The 23,061-nt window shown below is 37.0% G+C and overlaps 1 protein-coding gene across 1 annotated transcript in view; it reads left to right on the top strand.

Annotated features, from left to right (window-relative positions):
* The window catches only part of LOC142986375 (glutamate receptor 1-like), a 77,549-nt gene that overhangs the window by 44,852 nt on the left and 9,636 nt on the right, over nucleotides 1-23,061 (top strand). The window contains exons 5-15 of the mRNA XM_076134844.1: nucleotides 7,659-7,912; nucleotides 8,233-8,382; nucleotides 10,240-10,446; nucleotides 10,531-10,638; nucleotides 11,478-11,700; nucleotides 12,629-12,717; nucleotides 17,020-17,187; nucleotides 18,055-18,186; nucleotides 18,268-18,356; nucleotides 20,997-21,153; nucleotides 22,763-22,932. Of these exons, the coding sequence (XP_075990959.1) occupies nucleotides 7,659-7,912; nucleotides 8,233-8,382; nucleotides 10,240-10,446; nucleotides 10,531-10,638; nucleotides 11,478-11,700; nucleotides 12,629-12,717; nucleotides 17,020-17,187; nucleotides 18,055-18,186; nucleotides 18,268-18,356; nucleotides 20,997-21,153; nucleotides 22,763-22,932 (1,747 nt within the window). The remainder of the gene's footprint in view (nucleotides 1-7,658; nucleotides 7,913-8,232; nucleotides 8,383-10,239; nucleotides 10,447-10,530; nucleotides 10,639-11,477; nucleotides 11,701-12,628; nucleotides 12,718-17,019; nucleotides 17,188-18,054; nucleotides 18,187-18,267; nucleotides 18,357-20,996; nucleotides 21,154-22,762; nucleotides 22,933-23,061) is intronic.

Below are 23,061 nucleotides of genomic sequence, written 5' to 3'. Positions count from 1 at the left end.
ATTTTTAAATTTGGTGTCAAAGAGTTAAATTTAGATAATGCCAAAGATTTATTTATGTTCTGATTAATAACGTATAATTCGCATTTGTTAGAATTTAGATCCAGACCGATTGAACTGAATTTGTCTTTTAGAAAAGCCAAATCTTTTAAAACAGTGTCTACATCGCCACCCAAGGTCCCATCATCCAAATACCAAACATTAAATTTGGAATTTATTTGCCGAATAATAGGGTGAATAGAAAGACTGAAGATGACCGGTCCGAGAGGGTCACCTTGTTGACAACCAACAGAAGATGCCAAAAGATTATCTTTATATAATAATTTTGAGGGATGTCTATAACATTGCCAAACGAATTTATAAATTTTGGGAGTTTCAGATTTTACTTGGGTCAGCAAGGTGTCCCTATTAACTGAATTAAAAGCATTTTTGAGGTCAACCTTTATGCCCGCCTTCCACTGCGAGCGGAGCGGGCTTCGTACGGACTCCGTTTAACTCGCAACGGCAATCTTCATAGAAGTGCTTCCACTGTGAATGAGCGAACGGAGCGGAGCAAAAGAGTAAAAAGAGTTACAAAAGTGGTGACAGAGTTGAGCGGATTTCTAACGGACTCCGCTCGACTCGCAACGCAAAATTTCATAGAAATGCTTCCATCGTGAACGAGTAAGCGAAGCGGACTGAGCGAGTTAAAATGGGTCCGCTGTGTCATTGTGTTGCGCGCTAGTTTTGAACGGACTCTGCTTACACCTCCGCCCCCTTCACCCTCCCTGCCCCTTTTCTCGCCCGCTTTCGTCCTTTGTTTGAGGTTAGGACGCCTGCGCTAATATGGTTCTATGGTTCTAATATGGTTGCTCATCCAAAATCTTGGTTTGTTACGCTTCTTTTTCTTGTTATAATGGTAGAGCAGCAAGCATTTATTTATTGTATTTACGTAGTCCTCTTCACTAGAATCGTCGGACATCATTTTCGTAAAATTTATCGCGCGACTTGCTTCCTCTGCGGACTACCCGGCACTGAGATATTTTTTCTGCGCCTCTTCGCTCATGGCTGCTGACAATGGAAGGCAAACAACTCGCTCATCTGACTCCACTCATTTCCCGCCTAGCTCACTCCTCGAAACTCGCCGGCAATGGAAGGCAAAACCCATTTTTCACTGAAACTCTTTCTTAATGGATGGTGAGAACTATTTACTCCTTTCCGCTCAGCTTTTTCCTACTCATTACCCTTTCGCAGTGGAAGGCGGGCATTAGGATGACCTCTCCTTCACTGCTACGAAGGTACGTCCTCAGGGCATGTATAGCAGCCTCACAACCCCCTCTTGAACCGAAACCGAGTTGAAGGGGTTGGAATTTTGATGCCAAATCGTCTTTGTAAAATTTACAACAAATTTTGGCTGCCATACGCCTATAGGTACACCCCACGGCAACGGGGCGAATGCCACCATCTGACTTCCTCAGAGCGCACAAATTGGCCCCGTACAGAACATCAATGATGGCATCGCATACGCTGCCGGAGAGCATCAGGTTGATTAAAGCCGTGAGCTCCTTCAGAAGCGCAACGCCGGCCTCCCCGGCGCCCGGGCACACCAGATCCTTTAGGTGTTGTGGTGTCAGGCCGTCGAGGCCGCCGGCGGACCCCTTCCGGAAAGAGCACACGGCAGCGAGGACGTCCTTAGCCGTTACCACGATATGCTCCCAGTCAGGATCAGGAGGGTCCGGGAAAGAGAGGTCATCCGGGGCTGTAGGGTGCTTGCTCTGCAGAGCTGCGAATGTCTCTGGAGAGCAAGGCGCCACTACATCCGTACTAAACAGCAATCTCGAAGCACCCGCAATATCACCCTCCCCTAATTTGGACTCTACATAATGAAAGACCGAATGATTATTGGTTTTATTAAATTTTGTGTCAAAAAAGTGGCTGGTTTGTCGGCAATTTTCTTTAATTTTGGCTGTCAAACTATTAGGAGTGTTTTGGTCTTTCTTAACATGTAGAGTCCTAAACGGGAAGGTTAATAACTGCTCCCAGGCGGTTAGTGAGTTCTCTCGGACTACAAGGCCTATACAGCGCGCCAAACTTTGGGCCACGACAGGCCTCGCACCCCGAGGAACTCGCTTTAAAACCGGCACCGAATGTTTTAATTTTGATAGTTTCTGCCATAAGGGAATTTGAGAAGAGTCTGTATTGTTAAGAGATTGGGGGCCTGAAAGTACATCTTGGTTTTTGTGAACTTTGCCAAAATGTACTCTCAAACCCCTCTCACCTTTGAAAAACCGGGCCTGGGAACAGTGGGGGCAACGCAATAGATCACTCCGCGACGGAGTAGGTTGACCGGTACTTACTTTCGCACCACCATCAGGACCGCACGTCCCTTGCATATATATATATTACACTAAAAAACACAAAGAAATTTCACTTAAAACTAAACATAAAAGTCAAAATAATCCGTCAAAAAGAAGCGCTGACAGGTGTGGCCGGGGGGCGCCACGGCGCTTGCCGTTGCCTAGGGCGCCGACGGCGGCGTCCTGTCATCGGGATCGATGTATATTGTATATATTCTTGGTTTTGTTTTGATAATATCTTGTAGTTTACAATAAAAATGTATCAAATCGTAAACAACACGTCCACCTTATTATTATTCACTATGATTTGTACAGAACACAACAACACACGACATAATTTAAGCCGACAAATCATTTGACATTGGTTGCAATGACGCTATTTTCTCGTATAAATAATATATTATTATTATATATTTCGTATCGTACTTGTGTATTTAATATATGAGAATCAAACCATATTGGTTTTTAGACTATAATTAGATTTTTATATTTAGATTTTTTCTTTTAGGTTTCGCACTTTAAAATTAAAAAATTAAATTAAATAAATAAAAATAATAAATTAATTTAAATTTTTAAAATTGTTTTGACAAAATAGATTAATTTTACAGTTGTGTGCAATGTACGGAATTTCATTCAGAATTTTTGCTACCGGGTATTATACATCAAAGGGACTTTAATAAAAAAACAATAATTCTGAATGTTACTTAATTATTACTTGTAACGCTACAATCACAGTTGTTGGGCTGTAGTGCTGTGAATTTTTGTCATATGAAAATCCACGCGTCAGATGAAAAAATACCGCTGCAATATGATACTGTTTAAAAGAATCGACCAACACAAGTTATTGTAATGCGTATTGTGAGAGGCCTATTGTCCGCGGTGAAAAGTAACGGACAGAATTGATATCCGCTATGCAGTCATTCTTATGTCCCTGTTTTTTTTTTTCGCCATCAATGCTTTACCTGTGAAAGCACAATACAATATCTATACTCTTTTTATAATACAGATTTTTGTAACTCTGTGTTGAGTTAATTATAGCTTTGATTTTGTGCCGTCAGCTAGGTCTGTTCGATAAAATATCCAATGAAATTTAGTAACAAAATTCCGAATATCGTTAAAAAGAAATACAACGGTGCTCTTAAATATAAGTTGTATAATTGTTCAAGCGCTGCAACCAAATGTTTGTAGTAAAGATACTTATAGTGGATGGGGCACATAATGGAGTAAGTTAATATTTAATTGGAACGTCTCCAAGTTGCCACGATGACTTTTAAGCGGGTACTCTGTCACAAACTGGGAAAGTGCGCCATCCAGCGAGCAATTCCTTTGCCTTTTGATGTCTTTATTAAGTGAATCATGAACTTTAGTTGATGAAATTATAACAGAATTCGTATTACTCGTCGCTTCGTCATCGATCCTCACTCAGCATTTTATTAATTATTATTATCCGAAGTTAAAGAACTCCTATTGTGTCGAAGAAAAGTTCGCGGCGAAATCTATTCTCGATTCGATCTCAAAACTTTGCCAGCCTCAAGGTAGATCGTTGTGGTTGGACACATTATTATTTTGTCTTACTTTATTTAATTGCAGTCTGCTGTTACGTAGTTTTGTTTTTGAAACAATATATTATATCCATTATGAAAAATATCGTGTGCAAAGTTATTAATGTTACGCTAGTGACCGTGTGTAGAAATTGTGATAGCAGAAAAATATGATATTTGCTACGTAACCTAAGCAATCGTGTCACTCGTACAATCGGCGTGAAATTGAATTGACATCAATCAACGCGTTATGGTACTTTTGAATCTGAACGTACTTCGTTCACTACAATAGCACAGTGTATTGTTAACTCGAATGCCTGTTGCACAGCTCATCACTGTGATAAAATTAATCTGATTAAGATTAAAATACTGCTCGCTAAACTCGTTAGCTTGCTAAGCCTTAAATTATTTAACAATGTTTACCCACAGTTTTCGCGATGAATAAGTTTTCCACTACACTATTATATTACCCACTCGTTTAACGCTCAAAACTCAAATAGCTCACAATATTTGACGTGTTAAAGGACAACACAATTTTTATTTTCTCGGAGATAATGATTTCTGGAGATCGGTTCACCCCTTCCGCTTCCTTCTTTGAAAGTAATGGCTTTTCAAATAAGGAAGGAGGGTTCAATATTAAGTACAACGTTTTCCTGCGTCTTGATTTTTCGGTTTTAAAAAAGAAAGGTAACGCTTCGTGAAAATATTGGATTATAGAGTTCATTTCCTAATCCTTTCATCTCTTTCATGAAGATTAAATTCGTCACCATAATCTAAAACTTCAAATGAGTCTCTTCAAAGAATGTTTTGGTTTGATCTGTGTCTGAATTAAAAAATAAACAAAGTTCTATAATCTGTCTATAACACTAACTAATTTATTACTGGTTGTAGAGAGGTAGCCTAAAATGTTAATAGTTTTAGCTAAGAGTGAACTGTTTACAAAAACGTGCCCGTGCCACGCATTTCGTTAGGTGGCTATCTGCACGTTTCTTCGCGGCATTATTGAATAAATTGAATTCCAATGCGTCGCTGGCTTGAGAAGCTTCCTTGATACCAATTTTAAAATATCCTTGCTTCGTTTAGACTATGCTTTTAATAAATTAATATTGTTTGTCTAGCTTCAACCATTTCTTTGAATTGCTGTTCAATCAAATGAAAAGTCTAGAAGAAATTAAAAACGAATTGGACCACTCAGGTCCATTGGCTATTTGTCCTCTGGATAAAACAATAACAAAGAGTGTATCCTAGTTTCGTCAAGATAAAATGTTTCTCGTAAAATCAATTTCGGTGAGACACCAGACCGCGTCTTTCTAATCCAATTTGTAACCTATAAGCAAGGATATTGGAATATAGGGTTGAAATAGAACAAAAAGAACAAAAAGATCCCATCAAATAAAATTGGTGTAGAAATAGGGGCGACGAAACGAAACCGCGGATACGAACGTAGTGGGATCTGTACGACCCATCAATAGCGGCAAAAGGGTTTTCTCTCACTAATATCGTCAATACTATGATTACCTACGTATTTTGTTTCGGTATCCGGAAATAAGCTAGTGCATTTTTGACAAACGCTACGCTTATGGCATTCTTGGTTTCATTTCATGATAGACGAACGGTGTTTTTGAAATATTATTATTTCGCTATTAATAAACTTAAATTATTTGTGACGCTACGTTTTGCACTTAGTGTAATAATGATTTTACAGGAAGTTTTGTTTTTACTGGTCACTTGTAGTTGTGCTGCAAACGCAATCGTGAATTTTTGAAAGCATTCTACTTATCAACTTGCCAACATCAGCTCATCATAAAACATAATATTGCTTTAAGTCCGTATATTAATTTATCAAAATATTCTCTTCAGACTTCAATGTAAAAGCTGCAGGACTGAAATAATACCTTCGATATTATAACGTATAATTTTCAACAAGTTATCTTTTAAAATACCTGAGTGGTAAAGTTGAAAATTCTCCACGAAGTTAAGAACTTAAGCTAACTATTAACATTGCTCATAATCGTCGCATTCGGAAGACTCAAGAGTTTCGTAACAATTGTCGCGAAAGGTTAACAAAGCCACAAAGCCGTTGCCGGCGTGACAATCGAGAAGTTTTTAATTCCACCTTTTCTAACTGCAATTATCGCCTGAACTTCGACCGGTAAGGAAATAGTTTTACTTTTAATCAATCAGACAAGTCTGAGGTACGAGCAGCAACGAGGCGAAAAGCGCGAGCTTGCTTTCTCGTAAATCTATGTTGGCGTTCCTCTACCGTTATTTTCGCCGTCCAACACCTTGCGATATATTATGAAAAAGTGAGCGGCGTGTCGGGGTCGTTTCATATCGCGTTCGACAAGTTTATAATAGATTTCGGGGCGCACACGGCGGTTCACGCAGCTGACGTCACAAGCCATTAGTCGACCGACGACAGTGGAAAACCTCAAGGGTCACGAGTTCAGACGACACATGGTGAGAATAGTCCGGCTGCGGACGAAACTTTCACCGCATCTCTCCCCGCACATTTATCTCTTAACAGCGAAACTGTTTTGGATATCCTTTTGCGCGTTCGCTGCGAAACGGCCTAAATAGGTCGCGATTCAATCTATTGCGCATTTATGGTTTTTTCTTCATTCGCTTGACTCGATAAGAAAATGTGGAAAATAAAATATGAGAGTTTTCCGTGATGGGAACGATTTTCGTAAACTCGATAATATTTTGTATAAATATTTCTTCAAAACAAAATCATTTAATTCAGGCACTGCCTAAAGGTAAGCTATCGTATCATGTCATAAGTAAATGAAATTACTCCAGAAATTCTTGGCACCGATTGTTGAAAGAATCAAGTATCTCTGTTCTGTCTACGGTCCATTGAAATACAACTCAATCTCAGTTGCACAACTGTAATATAGCTTTTTGTGCAATCCAAGTTGTTCGTAGCTTAACAATAATGTTGGAATTTGATTGTACTTGAAACTTCTGAATGTATCTTTATAGACAAAATTGTGTACACTAAACAACACGTAATACTAAATGTTTTTCTTGTGAAACACAAATATAGAGATAACAAATGATAGGCAAAGCAATTATTATATTCGAAGAGTTTACTTTCGCCATTACTCCTTGCATTATAGTACACGACCGCCGGTTGCGGGTACCACGAAACACCTCGTAATACGTTGATAATAACTTTATAAAACATTGTCGCCGCGAACAAAAGCTTATATCTTATTTTTGCCCATTTCATTAGATATGTATATTATTGTAAGTATAGTACCCACCTTTTTGGGCCACCCACTCACGCAGAGGAAAAGAGTTTTTATTTTTTACCTCTTCGGAGCTCGCTTTGTCCCTTTTTCGTTCCGGTTGTTTTATATGGGGCGTTTAATTCAATAAAATTCGTGTGGACTCGAATTGGTTTAGGAGAGCTGGAAAATAGACTGGGATATATAAATGCCCCGATGTCGATGTCGGTATAATTATTTTCTTTTTACCTACTTCAATTTGTGAGACCGTGTTTGTTTTTTGGGTTCCGAACAAGATGTAGAGTTTTAAAAGCGTATTCTTTAACACAGCTCGTCAAGAACTGTACTATAAAAAAATCTAATGTGCAGGAAATTGGCTATTAGACTGTTGTTAACACACAATTAACGATGATACTTAAACTATATCCATTTACGTTGCCCAAATTTCTCACTATGAACGTGTATTCAAAACAATATTCACTTTAGGTAATCTCAGGCATTCATTTAATATGTTACCAAGCTGAAGACTAAGTTAAACCATTAACCTACAGGATTACTGAGACTACAGCAACTGTACCAGACAATGCAACCTGGCCGTACTGCGTTTAGAATCGCCCTCGTGAAGCGAATTAATAACGCGTCAGACGCCATGGAATTCTTGTTGGCTTTGGAACAATATGACCGCTGGGGCAACAAGCGCATAGTACTAGATTGCAACGCAAAAAACGCCAAAAGCATATTGGTGGAACATGTTCGAAAAGTGCAATTGGGACGCCGAACCTATCACTACATGCTCAGCGGCTTGGTGAGTATTGCCTGTTCTCGCCTAGATTACGAACACAGTTTCAATTTTCCTCTAAAAGAAGTATGTCCAAGTTTGATGGGCCGACACAAGCTTTCCAGTCTAGCTTTAAATTACTTTTACGTGAGCGCCGTTTGTTTACACAGGGCTTTAACTGTTTTGATTCCATTTTACAATTTTGTATTGGCATTAAAAAGTGGTTTATTTTTTTAGTACAATGATCATTGATCATATTCGATTATTATGTCGAGTTTTCATTCATTATTATTGAACTTGAACAACTTAATTACTTGAAACAAGAGCTTAAAGCGTCCCATTAACAGGTTATGGACGATCATTGGGAGAACGAAGTAACAGAATACGGCGCAGTCAATATAACTGGGTTCCGCATCGTCGACCACTCGCGCAAGATTGTACGCGATTTCATGGACGGTTTGCGGCGAATGGACCCTCGGTTCAAGGGGACCATATCGGTAAGTGCTTTCATTACCTCACACGGCTAAGTGTTCAGATATTTGTAGATTATGTGAACTTTGATCAATGCGGTATACTTCTCCGATGCGACCGCGTAACTACGTCTACAGCAAATTATATCCACACTGCAGTCAATATATGTTGATTTGGGTAGGAATTTTTGTAGTTACAATTTTTATATGTGTTTACTACAATTGAATACTATGGCACCTGAACTCTTTTTATTAGCATGTCAAACAGTGCAGGCTCTTTTAGAGTACGTGATGCGAAACAGGCTTCAATCAGGTTCCACGCAGTCATAGAACCGCAAAAACTATCAACCAGAAACCAGTTGAACACTTTTATATATTGGTGCGTTTGTGCTTTCGATTGGTACTGGTCCTGATTGGTTTGTTAGTGATCTACATTGTAAACCGAAGCGACCAAATATTTTAAATTCTGTCATATTTTTTTATGAAAATTATATTTTCTACGAAATAAATTCCTTTAGAACGACGCTGGACTGTGTGTGGCAATGAGCAATTAAGGCTTATTTTTAATTGCTTCTAGCCCATTACTGAGAAAACTAAAAGAGATGTGTCCGCATTTTTATTGCCCTTTAGATCTTTTAGCGTGAATTAAATTTTCTTTTACTAAGCTTTTTGTGAGTGCGGCATTTATATACCTAATACTTGTTTATAATACACCAAAGAATTGAAAGTACGTTAAAATAAATACGATTTAAATTATAATTTGAAGACATTGTCATGTTTAAAAAGGTAAATTGATTTTTTAATAATTCTGGAAAATTTTAGACAGAATTACAAAAAAGAAACAATCACGATGTGGTTAACCTTACAATAAACTGTAAGGTTATACCACATCGTGATTGTTTCTTTCCGTCTTCTTTCCGTCAATATGAAACATTAAAAAGTTACTAAATTACTTTAAAATTGTAAAGTAAAAGCAAAACTGAGACCGATCTATGTACTTTCCCTAGCTACTTAGTTTTCGAAACTACCAACTACATATCAAGTGAAATTCAATAACGGGCGTCTTTTGAGAGAAACAGGAAAGATCAACTATCTTAGTTGATCTTCCCCCATCACTTGCATTTGATACTAACATCCGCCAGTAGAGGAGTTTAGATTAAAAATATTCGAATAAAAAGGCACACAACTCACGTCATATCAAGGGATATTAAAACTTGAATGTAATATGGAGAAAATTTTATGATATTCGACTCACAACATAAAGCACACGAGCTGTAACTGGCGTATCCCGAAGAAAATTTTAACTTGGAGTAATAACCCGTTTATGTAGATTTCACTAACTCACGAACGCCCTAATGAAACAGTGAGTGGGGTACGCCTGCATAAATTATTATTCCATATGATCTCCCTTTTCTGTGTAAATACACTTAGGCCTTTTTCGACTCGGTAACGGCTCCTGAGGATTGTTCAGAAGTAAAGTTAACTCATCACAGTTGTTAACATGCTTCGTACGGAACATACATCATACAAGTTAGCAAATTATCTTGATCATTTTACTGTTGTGCAGCGCTCACGTTGTGTGAAATAAGTTGACATAAACATTTGATTGCTTTTGAATTGCCACTGAAATAATAATTTTACGTTTTGACTACATTGCGACATAGCTAAACTAAAATTGTTTTTGCGTAGACTATCTATATACCTCTAATGAAACGTGAGTAATTATTAACTATGTTAATTTTTTTATGTGCTATAACGACTAGACAAAAAGGAGCAAGACATGAGAACTTTATATTTTAGCACTTAAAAAGTTTTATTAGATAGCTAACATCATCGAAAAATTTTAAGTTCTAAAAATTCAGTACGTTATATATTTTGGCACAGGCTGAGACCGCGCTAATGTACGATGGCGTGCAAGTACTTATGGATGCTCTGGGAAGACTCTGGAGAAAGAAACCCGACGCGTTTCGAAGTGCTCTAAGACGTGCCGCTGGCCAAGCTAACTCTACCAAAGTTATCGATTGCAATCCAGGGAAAAGCTGGGTCGTGCCTTTTGAACATGGTGACAAAATTTCCAGGTTGATCAAAAAGGTATAAAACGATACCGCATTTTCTTCAGATATATTGTTTTTATTACTTTTTTAATGTGGTATTTTACTAATATGTTTATTTTAGACGGATATTGAAGGCCTCACAGGAAATATCTCTTTCAACGAAGAAGGGCATCGTCACAACTTTTCTCTACACGTAGTGGAAATGACAGTGCAAAGCGCAATGCTAAAAGTAAGTTCACCTTATATTTATTGTATCAAAATCTTTCTCAAATAAGTCAATATGGTCGTATGTCAATAACAACAAACTGTGAACAAGAACAGATCCATTTTATGAGCGTTATTAAATTCACAGTAAACTTTACACATCCGTTAGCAGGTACTTTCGGCGAAGGTTAATTTTAACTTTATTTCGCCCTACTTCTGTTCCAAAGCTCACTAATGATTTCTCGGCGTCCATAAATCAATGCGTATAAACTTTTGGACCCATTCTTCCAGTTGGTACTTGGAAATTGTAAAATTTGTTTTTGACGTGGAACCTTGTTCTGATGTGATCCATTGATTTCTAAAAACTAGGGTTTTAAACTTACTTGTGATGTTATACAGCCCAGGTCCAGGCCCAGGCATTAACACTGATCAACGCCCCTCGCGTAATCCCCAAGAACATTTTTTGTAAAAATTCTAATATTAGGTATATTAGGTATTGTTCATGTGTATACTATGACTAACAGTGAAAGAAAAACAATATATTTACAATTATACAATGAATAAAAAAATGATTACGTAACAAATACATTTCTATAGTTACTATTGAACAATGATAAGGGATTACGTCGTACTTAATATCGCGTTGATATTTTCAATATCGGAGGACATAAATTACGAATACACGCATTATTTACAATAATGTGGAGACAGTGAAATGGGATGAACATTCTGATTTTTATGCGGCTACCGCAATAATGAAACACATTTATTAATGTACTTTGTTTTATAACATGTAAAAGTATTATTCACTTTTCGTTTAAAATGGTGGAGAAAATATAAGTAATATCGTTTATTTTCCTATAGGTGGCCACTTGGAGTGATGCCCATGGACTACAAGTTGCCTCGCCAAAATTCGTTCAACTTCGGTCCCCAGCATCTTATGAGACCAACAGAACTTACATAATGACATCTGTTCTTCAAGAACCTTACTTAATGCAAAAACAAGTGGAATACGGACAAAAAGATGAGTTCTTCGGATTCTGCAAGGATCTTATGGACCTCATTTCCAAGAAAATGGGAATAAAATGTTAGTACATATTTGTGTAAAAAGTCCAAACAATTCGTCAAGATTAATTCATGCACTACAATCGTGAGTGGCCATAAATGTTTCAATAAAATAAGTTTTCATCCAATTTGTCTGAATAAAAATTTCACAGACAAAGCCGTCAATTGCATTATACTGTTTTTTATTTATATTTCACACGTTTCAATTCAGGAGCCAGCGTATTGTTACAGTGGTATAAATTGTAGTTGGAAATCCCAAAAACGTTTGCATTTAAAATTTCTTTTCCACAATTTGGGCCTATTTTCAAAGCCACGATTCTAGTTTTACTTGTGTTTATTAGGTGTAAAAAGCAAAGCGAGGCACGGCTTTGGCTTTTGTTATTTCAAAGACTTTGCTACTAGAAATAAGCTTAAGGCCGGGACTCCACCAAAGCGGAGACGAGACGAGCGGAGAGGAGATGTTTTTTAAACAACCAATAGAATTGAGTTATTGACACGTCTCCTCTCCGCTCAGCTTCAGTGGAGATCGCTGTGCGGAGATGTGTAATATTTGTATGTCGCGATGGAAGCGGAGATGTGAGCTGTGCGCGGACGACGCGCAGTGGAGACGAGAGATGTGAGCGGCGTGCAGTGAGCGATGTCACCCTCCCCCCTCTCGCCCGCTAGCAACCCACAGAACCCCGCGCGCGCGCCGGCCGGCCATCTTGCTATTACCGTGCGCGCGAGCACACGCTTTTATCGCACAGCACACAGCACACCGCACACATCTCCGCTTTGGTGGAGTCCCGCGAGCTGAAAAACATCTCTTCTCGCACAGCACACAGCACACCGCACACATCTCTGCTTTGGTGGAGTCCCGGCCTTAAGATGAGACAAGATATTTTAAACAGGCGATAATAGTTGACTTACAAACTTTTCCTCTTGAATGCTAACTTAGTTTATTATTTCAGATGAGATAAGGTTATCGAAAGAAGGAAAATACGTGAACGATGCTACTCCGGAGATATACACCGGCGTAGTCGGGGATATTATGAGAAAGGTGAGTGCTACAAACTTTTTAAGTAGTAAATGTTGTAAACAAAATATTATTATTATATTTTTCTTCTGTTTTATAAAAACTTAGAAATATACGTTTATTGGATTATTGACACTCGAGTATATAGCGTGTATAAACTTGAGTACATTCCTATAAATGAAAAGAATGGACTAAGTTAAGATCTTTGTTAACGATTCAATTGTATCGCTTGTTCTCATTAGGATTCCTATTGAGGCTACATTTTTACCAAAAACACTTCTCTTAGTGTTTATTTCACGTAAAGTATGATTTCATTATATCTTTGTACATTAATATATATATTTACTTAATTGGCCAACAAGAGGCACAGATTCTAGGTACTAAAAGCTACTTATTCTATAGATAGAATAATCAAATGGAATCTTCAATTCATTAACTCACAACGAAATTATTTACACGTCAACGTGATATTGTCACGTCAAAATTCTGAGAACCCGTATAATTTTATTGAGCCGCTAAAATGGATTTTCATATAACAAACGGCTCCTTAGGCCGGGTCTCTTTAGATGAGCACATTTAATAGACCGTAAGTGAGAGGCAAGGATTATCGCAGACGATTCAAATCGGCTCAACCGTCGCCCCTTCACTTTACATAACGTCAATGAATAAATTAATGCATTTTTAAACTCCATTGGTTCTAATGATCTTGGTGAGGAGATTGTGGTAGGGATATACAATTTTGGTGACTGTATTAGGGGTACATACACTAGTACAAAGTACTCCTAATCCCCGGTTTCTGAGTACATTTAGTAGTTTGTCTATTCAATAGCGCTTTTTTATATGAGTTTTGACACTATTGAATAGATAAACTACCGCTAAATGTACCTTAGACACCGGGGGTAAGACTGTTAACTTATAGTACGGGAATACTACTGTATGAATTATTTTCTACGGCTGGTTTTGCTACCTCCTGATAAGTATAGGTCAAAATTTTGTTCTTTTGTCTGTGAGCGGTTAAGTCATCATATGTTTTCGTTGCTTTTTTTAAAACAACTCCCGAACTAAAAATTGCTCTTGTCACGCGGGGACATTTACAAACATACAAACAACGGACACAAAGTAAAACTCGTCCCGAAGCAACATTTATTGGATTGCATAAATAGTTGATCCGAGCGGGAACTGAACCGACGATCTCTTGAACCATTGGTAGTGGCGCGGGCGTGGCTTAATCGCTGTGCCACGGAGCCCGCTGTTTTTATTTTCAAACCGTTCCGTTTTTAATCTTTAAACTAATTTCGTCTTTCAAATGATGCTCATAAAGCTTATCAGGATAATTGCATACAGATAATAGTTATTATAACAGTTCTACAAACATACAGTAATCTAGTACTCTAGTGAAGATCTCGAGCAAACAACTAGAACAGTTAAACAGGTGACTAACATTATGTACACAGAAGACGAGACAGTTTTCACTGCTAAACAGACAGCTCGGTTTACTTAGTCGCTTAAGTGTGTTTTAGTCGTACAACTTACACGTTCACGCAAATTTATTTTAAACACATGACACCACTAAAACTCTCTTTGACAAATTAGATTTTATAATAGTTTCGATCTTAACTTTAATTAATCTACGGTTTCTTACTTGTTTCATACCTATTCAAGTATTTGATCTAGCAGATCTTATTACGTAATCTTAATATTCCAACATCTGCGAGTGACGTCACAATATCACACTCCATTGTGAGATATCCTCAGCCCTCCGCGTAAATCTGATATATAGCCAAATAAAAGTTTTGCCAAAAAAGTTGCTTATGTTACAAAGAAACTAGAATACGGTGGGATCAAAATAACACAAAAAATAACATAATAAGAACCTTTCTATTGTCATTCGCTCACTCGCGTGAGAGAGCTTTAAGACAAAATCATATTAACTAACACGGTAAACAAAGGAGACGGTTGATGTCTGGCTAATAGAAATATTATGACACATATACTGCGGTAATATAATAACGCAGTGGAAGTCGCAAACTTTACGACTGCCGCTGGGATGTATTACGTTATGACCAATGTTTTGGCGGTAAACAAGAAAAATAACACAGGACACGCTCTACCTCTAGATGTACCGCTGGATTAAAATTCGAATTTCAAAATGGAAGCACGTAGCAAAAAAAGTAAATCCCAATCCCATTAACCGTTGCGCGACAAAGACTGAACTTTGTTTAAAAGAGATTTACTTGTCGTGATAAAATGATGCAGTTTATTGAAACTTCGATATTTTACGAAACGACATCGCACGACGGCGGATGCTATAGATTTTTTGTTCGGAACCAATCTCTGTGAAGTATGAATATACTGCAAACGGGACTCATGAAGTCGAGTCTCAACATTATCCCACAGTAGACTAGTAAAATTTTATTCGTTCCCTTTTTGCTGTCGCGGCGCGCGGCTCCGAGAAAATGGACGTACGCCACGGAAAAAAATGTAGCGCGCCGGTGTTGCACATTTATCCAAATCCACGATTTTGGGCTGGCGTGCTTCGTGATTTTTTTCTTTCTGTAATGAATAACGGCAGGAAAGCAACGGCGGGTAACTTACGCCCGCGGCGCTCGGATCACACTTCGCACTAGATACTATCTAACTTTATTTATTCGACCACCCCTGTGGTTATACTTCCTGGTTTGTTAATAATAAACTTTGGAGATTTACTTTCTACAGCTTCTTTTGTTTTTTATTAATTTTGTAGATATACATATCCATACAAATGCATAATATGTTCTAATACTTGTCTACGACAGTAAAGTAAGCCTTCGTAAGTGGTTCGTAGATTTTAAGCCCTGCCAAATTTCCTAGTTACTTATCCCGGGCTTAGTATCATTACTTAACAGTTCGTCTCGGTTCAATCACGAAGGGCTCGGCGGGCTGTTACCTAAAGGCCCTTGTTTTATTGAGTTTGAGACGTATTATTGTAGTTATAAAGGTTTGTCTCCCTCTCTCTCCCGTCTTTCGTTGCGAACTCGTTTGCTTAACCACACGAAGAAATTTGACGGTAAATCTAATATCAAGTGAAGGTTCGCCCTTAATCTCTTTGTCTCTATATGACTTACCCGTGTGTGCGCTTCATGTTATTTCATAGCTCGTCTCAATGTCTAATGAAATATTTGCGGGGTTTAGTTTCCCTTATCTCGGGTGTAGCTTTATGTACTTTGAGGAAAACGCAAACACAACTACATAAATTACTGTAAGTATGTATAATGTAATAACACCAATGTGTGAAAATGTTTTGTTAGTTTGGGAATATTCTTATTTAAAAGACTTACGTAATAATATTGATAATGCAAGCTCAGAGCAATATTCTGGTACATTTTACTGAAATGTAGGATTAAAATTTGCAAACCACGGCTCTTGCATATATGAGACAGAAATGTACCTGGTTGCATTAAGTTATTATGTTTTGCAAGTGCTACCTCTCATTAGACGTTTTACAGTGTCGTTTAAATAATAAATGACATGATCTTGTTTGCTGAAATTGTAATAATGTAGAGTCGTTCAGGAATGTTATTTTTAGATATGTATTTTTTTCGAGGCCTATATTTATATGAAATATTTTTATTAAAAATGTGTATGTGAATTTTTCATGCAACATGTGGCTAAACCTGCCATCACTAAATCTATTGCGTTGTCTATCACGGCCGATAAAAATATCCGGGCATACTCGTAGTTGAAAAATCCATGAAGTAAATAACAGGAGAGATTAGTTGTGAAACCTATTAATTTGAACTAGGGGGCCACAAAGTACTTACCCAACAGCACTTCTGGCAAATGCGAGCAGTGCTGATGGGTAGGTACTTTGTGTTCAGCGTTTTATAACAGTGTCTCATGAAAGAAGAGTTCAGAACACTTAGCAAAGCAAACCTCTTATCTGACTGAACGCTCGCAGTTGCGGGCACTAATGCATATGCACGATGCGACACAGAATGCAGTTTCCTACGGATAATACACTGAAGGAAAATTTGGTTCAAAAACAAAAATAAATAAGACAAATATTAACACTGACAAATTATTATCATTTAAATAAAAATAAATGTAACTCGTCTGAACGTTTGTCTTTGTGATTGCTAAAAACTGACACGCCTAATGTTTTTTTTCCCTTATGGCTAATTTTACAAATGATCGTAACTGTAGGTGATAAATTGTTTAGACATCTGACTTATATAATAATAGTCAATTCTCTACAAAACAAGTTCTCTTCTCTATCATTTAAAAAGGAAACTAAAACATTCACAACCAAAAACCTTCACTTGAAATAACCAAATGAATGTCTCGCAGGAAGCTGATATCGCGGTCACTTCACTCGATGTAACACCTGAACGCGAGCGATTAGTCGACTTCAGCGAACCCTTCCTGAGTGTGGACACACCTATCACCTACACAAGAACGCCGAAGCAGTTATCCGATACATTCAGTTTCCTCCGGCCGTTATCAAAAGAAATATGGGTGAGTACACGCCATATTTGTGTGCGGTGAAACGCGAAATATGTTTTTCAGTTTAATTTTCGTGTGTATTGTCGAGTGTGATAGTTTAGGATGTTTTTGTAGGCCTTTGTTGTTCTGAGATTAAAAGAGCTAGGACGAAAATAGATTGGAAAACAATTTTTAGGTTTGTTATTCAGAGAAATATAATAGAAGTATCAAAGGCTTCAACATAATTCAAACAACAGGTACTACATATTTATTTATCCACGGAATAGTACTCTCTTGGAAATAAAACGTCTTTAAATTTTGCTTTCTCAGCCAATGATGTTACTTTTGCTCAACTTAATCCGCGTTGAAATCCATCTAAGTATGATGTAACAAACGAACATGATGTAAAGAAACACGCATAGCAGAGTTGTAAGCAAAAGTTAGCTGCTCCATCTCCATAACAACTGACTTCACATGCCGCCCCAAGCGTATCCAAACATTCGCCGATAAAACCATGTTCATTTCGTATATATGAATGTTTATGACAGTTCTTGGGCTGAATACACTGTTCACTTTTCTACCTAGCTACTGATTTAAAATTTCTTTAACCGAACTCTCATAAGAGTAAGCAAAATATCCAAACCACTATTAGGCCTCAAACAAGTTTCAGTTCAAAGATATCTTTACTTAATGAGAGCACACGACGGTGTATGCAGTTCATTTTGTGATACAAACAAAATAGCGGGCTTAGAATTTCGTACGTGAATACATGAGACCTCGCAAACTACGACCATTAGTAAACATTATGAGACCGACACTAACTGTGGGTGCACGTTATAACTATTATTTTCAATTCCTTGTCCAATGATACTATGTTCCGGTAATTATTTTTGTTCGCAGCTCTGTGTGTTATTCAGCTTCTTTGCAGTCAGCATTGTATTGTTCCTAGTCTCAAGATTTTCTCCTCACGAATGGAAATCTGTGTCTATATCTGACTCACATCTGGATCACGCAATAAGCAGCACGAGCGAGGTAAATATTTCGTAAGCTAGCGTGTGAACAACGCATGTAATTCATGCCAAAATTCCTTTAAAATGTTGTGCATTCTTTTAGATAATTTTACACAACGAGTTCAGCATCTGGAATTCCTTCTGGTTTTCTCTCGGATCTTTTATGCAGCAAGGCAGCGATGTGGTGCCGAGGTACGTTATAAAGTTGCACAATATATTACAATTCAGGAATATTTAAGAATAAAAAAACTAAACGGAAAACAACGACGCTTGCCAATGCTCGAGCATTTTAAGTAATGCGGTCAATATTACGGGCCGGGCCAGCTATGGAATTCTAGATTAAATTCCATGTCGTGTGTTAAATTGCGGCAGCTTTGGACATATGATAGTATATTATGTATAAGCGAACGTTTGGGTAAAAAGGAGGCTCGATAATCACCTTGTTATGTCTACCGATGCGAGATGCTGCTTCGTAATAAAATTAGGCACTTCTCTCCGCTCCCTCACGAGAGTTGGTTATAAATTATGACCATATGGATCTCGCGATTATGTACTCGCGTACATTTATGAAAATTAGATTTTTTATTTAGCTTGCTTTTTGTGGTTCGTCCTTTACGATGGTAAATAAGTGGAAAAAAGTTCAAACATTTCCTTCTGTTCCAAAATTCGTTTTGTTTTCAAAAATCATTCAAGACGTTTACATAAACAAATATGTGATGAGGTGAGCAAAACGTTTAATATCTCCACGGCTTGGGCCATCCACTTCGCTCCTGTTACCGCTAAGATTAGAATATTGCTTTAATTTCCACCATTTACTTTGAATTTATGTGCGAGCAGGAGCGAATAATTAAGAAAGTGCATTATATTTTTCATAAAATAAAACGTAACATCTGCAAACTAACGTAGGAAGCAGATCTATTTTAATTATGTTAAAATGTTACCTAGTTATTATTTTAATTTGAACGAAATGAAGAAAGATATTACATAATTAAAGAATGTATGAGTTGTTATGTGTTTTGTTGTGATTTCTAAATAAAGGTGTGAAACTATTTAACACTATTGTCTTGTATCACACAAGTACCTAGAGTATCTTCCCAATTACATGAGATAGTCTAAAGGATTTCTATTGTACCTCATTAAATTATTCCTAACGGGATTTGCAATAGAAACTTGGTAAATGGCAAGCTTTGCTCGAATTCAGTCTTAATTGCAGTAGTGCAAATGAATTCAGAATTCATGAATTGTTATCAGAATCTATGTATCTAGAATCAAATTTGAAACCAAGAATAGGGTAATATTCTTCTAAATGAATGCATATCATTGTCTTTGAATCGTATCTAAGGCGGCTGCTATTGATCCGTATATTTTAATAAAACTAAATAGTTGTAGATAGCACAATATACTGTAGGTAATATAAAACCTGTTTCATTTGAATTCAGCATCAACCACTCGCATACTATTCAAAGGAGCAAGTAACAAGTATAACCAAAAGCTTTTGCCGCATACGTCCTCAATCAAACGGGAAAAAGAAAATAAAACGTACCTGCACTGGTTGCAGTTATTTTAACACCCCGTGTCTATATTTTACATATCTTTTGATCTTCCGTCTGCTGAAGTCAGACCCAACATTCAGCTTTGAAAGTGTCAATTCAAGATCTTTTCGAGAAAAGCTGTTGTAAATTGTAAAAATAAAATGGGAATCGCTTGGAACGATACTTGTGCATTATAAGCACGTTTTATAAGTGCACTGTAATCGTATTCCTAGGTTCAATAGGTGTAATTGGTTTGAGATATTTAAAGAAATTTGCAGTGAATCGGTAACATTATAAATTAGTGTAAGACAGTTTTAATGCGACTGAGGCTTATTTCTATACACAGTTTGGTCATTGCTTGTCAGTGTTTTTGAAGTTGTTTTTGATACTTTTATTATTCGATATTTTTTTATCTAACCAAAACTCTTTCATAAAAGCGATATGTATGACTAAAAGGGAGAAAGTTAATTACAATGAAAGCAATCATGGTGGAATCTTGAAAACTTCATTGGAACCTATGGGTTCAGATCTAGACATCCGCGGTGCAATGGAGAATTCTTGAAAAAATTTTCATATTATATACCAACTGCGTTTACAGCTTTCTTTTTTGTTTTTTTTTTTATAGACTAAGAAGAAACGGACGCAACAACAAGTTATAGTTTCCCAAAAGTATTTTAATATGTGGTGTTAGATGCGAAAAACTGAAAATTGTATATTTTTATTCTATTACTTATATTGCTTTCCGAATGCCACATAAAACAAGAGCAAATAAATATGTCACCGTTGCACAAAAAATTGTTTACAAACGTTGAAATTCTCTCAAGCCTTCAATTTACGTAACAAACATTTTTATGTAGCATTCCATCGGATTAGCGACCGTCAACAGTTATCTATTCGTGCACCCGAATGTAAAACCAGAATTTGTCGTTAACGGGGACGTGCTAGACAAAAACATAAAACCTTTATCGTTCATCTAAGTTTACGAGCCTCCTGATTTCGCGTGTACCTCAGAATTAGGTCTAGTTATTTTGTTGGGTAATCTAATCATTTATCATTAAAGGACATTACAGTATAAAATATAACAGTGCTGATTTTAATTCAATGCTTTTCTACTTGAATTAGTAAGATCGCATTTTAATGAGAGTGTTATTTGGTTATGAGGTGGAAACTACAGGTCGAGAATAGCAACGTAAAAAAAACTTTGTTGGATAAAATAAATAGTTCTAAAAATTTATGATTATTCACGAATATTTGCTTTAATTTGGAGTGCATAATACAATATTAGTTCGCTTTTCCACAGGTCTCTCTCAGGGAGGATTGTTGGCACAGTTTGGTGGTTCTTTGCTCTCATCCTAGTGTGTTCGTACACCGCTAATTTGGCGGCTTATCTCATAGTGGAGCGCATTGCAGAGCCGACGCAATCACTCAGCCTCGCACCAAACGTTGCATATACCGAAGTAAGAACCACATGCAATTTTACAAGATACAGGTAACAAGCAGAACTTGTTAAGGCAATCTGCTGAAGCGAATTGAACAAAATTTTATATCATACTGTAGATAGGCATGATATTCGTTCCCTCAATTTATAATACCCAAAAGGCTGGCTGAAATAGACCGTTATGATTCTCCAGCAATATCTCAACAGGTGTTACCGTTGATTTGTATCAAAGTTTATTGGAGCATTCTTTTTCTACGAATTAACGATCAACAGGTCATTAATTAATTAATTAATCGTATTAGTAACAGCTATGAGATGCAAATCCGAGTATTAATATTTCCCAGACTAGTCCAATCAATACGGACCGGATTCCGGATTTCTTTTTACATTTCCTCATCATAAATTATATCGTTATTGCGAATGCTTTAGGTATTTTTCGTTCTCAATTTGTTACTAAAAATATTCAATAAAACTGAGATTCGATTTCAAATACGCGTTCCAAAATTTATATTGGAAAAATTCTTGTCTATATTGTAAAATATTGTTTAATAAATCCGGTAAAATATTTGTGTAAGTACAGGATATTGTGACATAGCATGATGCGACGTTGTTTCACCTCATATTGTGTTGGGAACCTATGAAGTTTGTCACTGAGAATGCCAATGTTGTCAAAGAATCTATCGTGTAGTAAAATTATGTATCGCACAATCTATTGGTAGGTATTGGTTCTAATTCTTATCAATACAATTTACAATCCATTCGTCGACAGTATAAATTGCTATTGTTGTAACATTAGTCATATACATGTTCGTCTTTTGTAAAATAATGACAGCAATCTCAGAAACGAATACTAAGCCGGGATTTTACATGACGAGTTGCCTCAAGAAGCTTATGATTATTGTGGTCCAACCAAAACGACCAATAGGGGAATTATTGCCTCGAGAGACAGCTCACGATGTGGGAACTAGCTCCAGAGTTTTTCCTGATATAGTCGTGTGCAATAGCGCACGTGTGACTCCACGATTAAAAAAAAATCGGAACCCGTTAAAAATACATTATATTTTTTGCTCTATCCTGAAATAATGTGATGGTTCACAACCAACTAATTTACTTAGTTTTAATGAAATGTCAACGTTAAATATATGTACTACAAAGCTAACGTCCAAACTGTAATAGTGTGTAGGAGTGGTTTAATGGGACATTTTACGTAAAGTACTCTGCGCCCACGTGGTTTTATTTTTGTTATTAATCTTCTGTTTTTTGCACGAATATTAAGATAGAGCTTACAAAATGTTGCACAATTAGTCTTGGAAAAGTAACTTTATTGAAATGGTTTCAACCATAAGATTCAGTAATACATAATATAAACCTTTAACTACACACATAGGACGCTACAACTAATTATGAACACTACCGTATCAAAAGTTTCGAATGTCTGTCGTTTGAAAGACAATATAATAGTTCTTTAAGCATTCGCTGAAGACGCAATTCAATCGTCAGTTACCGAGTTTACAACAAAGTGGTTCGTAATCGCCTTACCAAATCAGCTTGAAACCATTTCTTTAAAGGATCTCGCAAAGATTTTTTCCAGCTTCGTGTGATTAGATTTTAACTCCAGTTTATTTCAGGGCATTACCATGGGATCTCGAAACAATTTCGTGAATGACCATATTGTAAACGAGGAGGCTATATTAACTCAGTATACTGAAAGCGACGGTGAAGGTTGTGGCACGTCGCGTGTTTGTCGATATAAGCACGTTAATTTCGCCATCGCCACGGCTAAAGGATCCCCTCTCAGGTAAAATAATTTCATAGTATTATCCAAACGTCTCACATAGTTTCCCGCGGAAAGTTTATTGGAAATACGCCGCGCGTTTTATGCTTAAATTAAGTTTGCAGCATTCCGTTCTCTAATATTAACTGGGCA

Source organism: Anticarsia gemmatalis, chromosome Z, assembly GCF_050436995.1.
Source record: "Anticarsia gemmatalis isolate Benzon Research Colony breed Stoneville strain chromosome Z, ilAntGemm2 primary, whole genome shotgun sequence".
NCBI lineage: Eukaryota > Metazoa > Arthropoda > Insecta > Lepidoptera > Erebidae > Anticarsia > Anticarsia gemmatalis.
The sequence above is the reverse complement of the archived record's forward strand: the minus strand, read 5'-3'. Positions and strand labels throughout refer to the sequence as shown.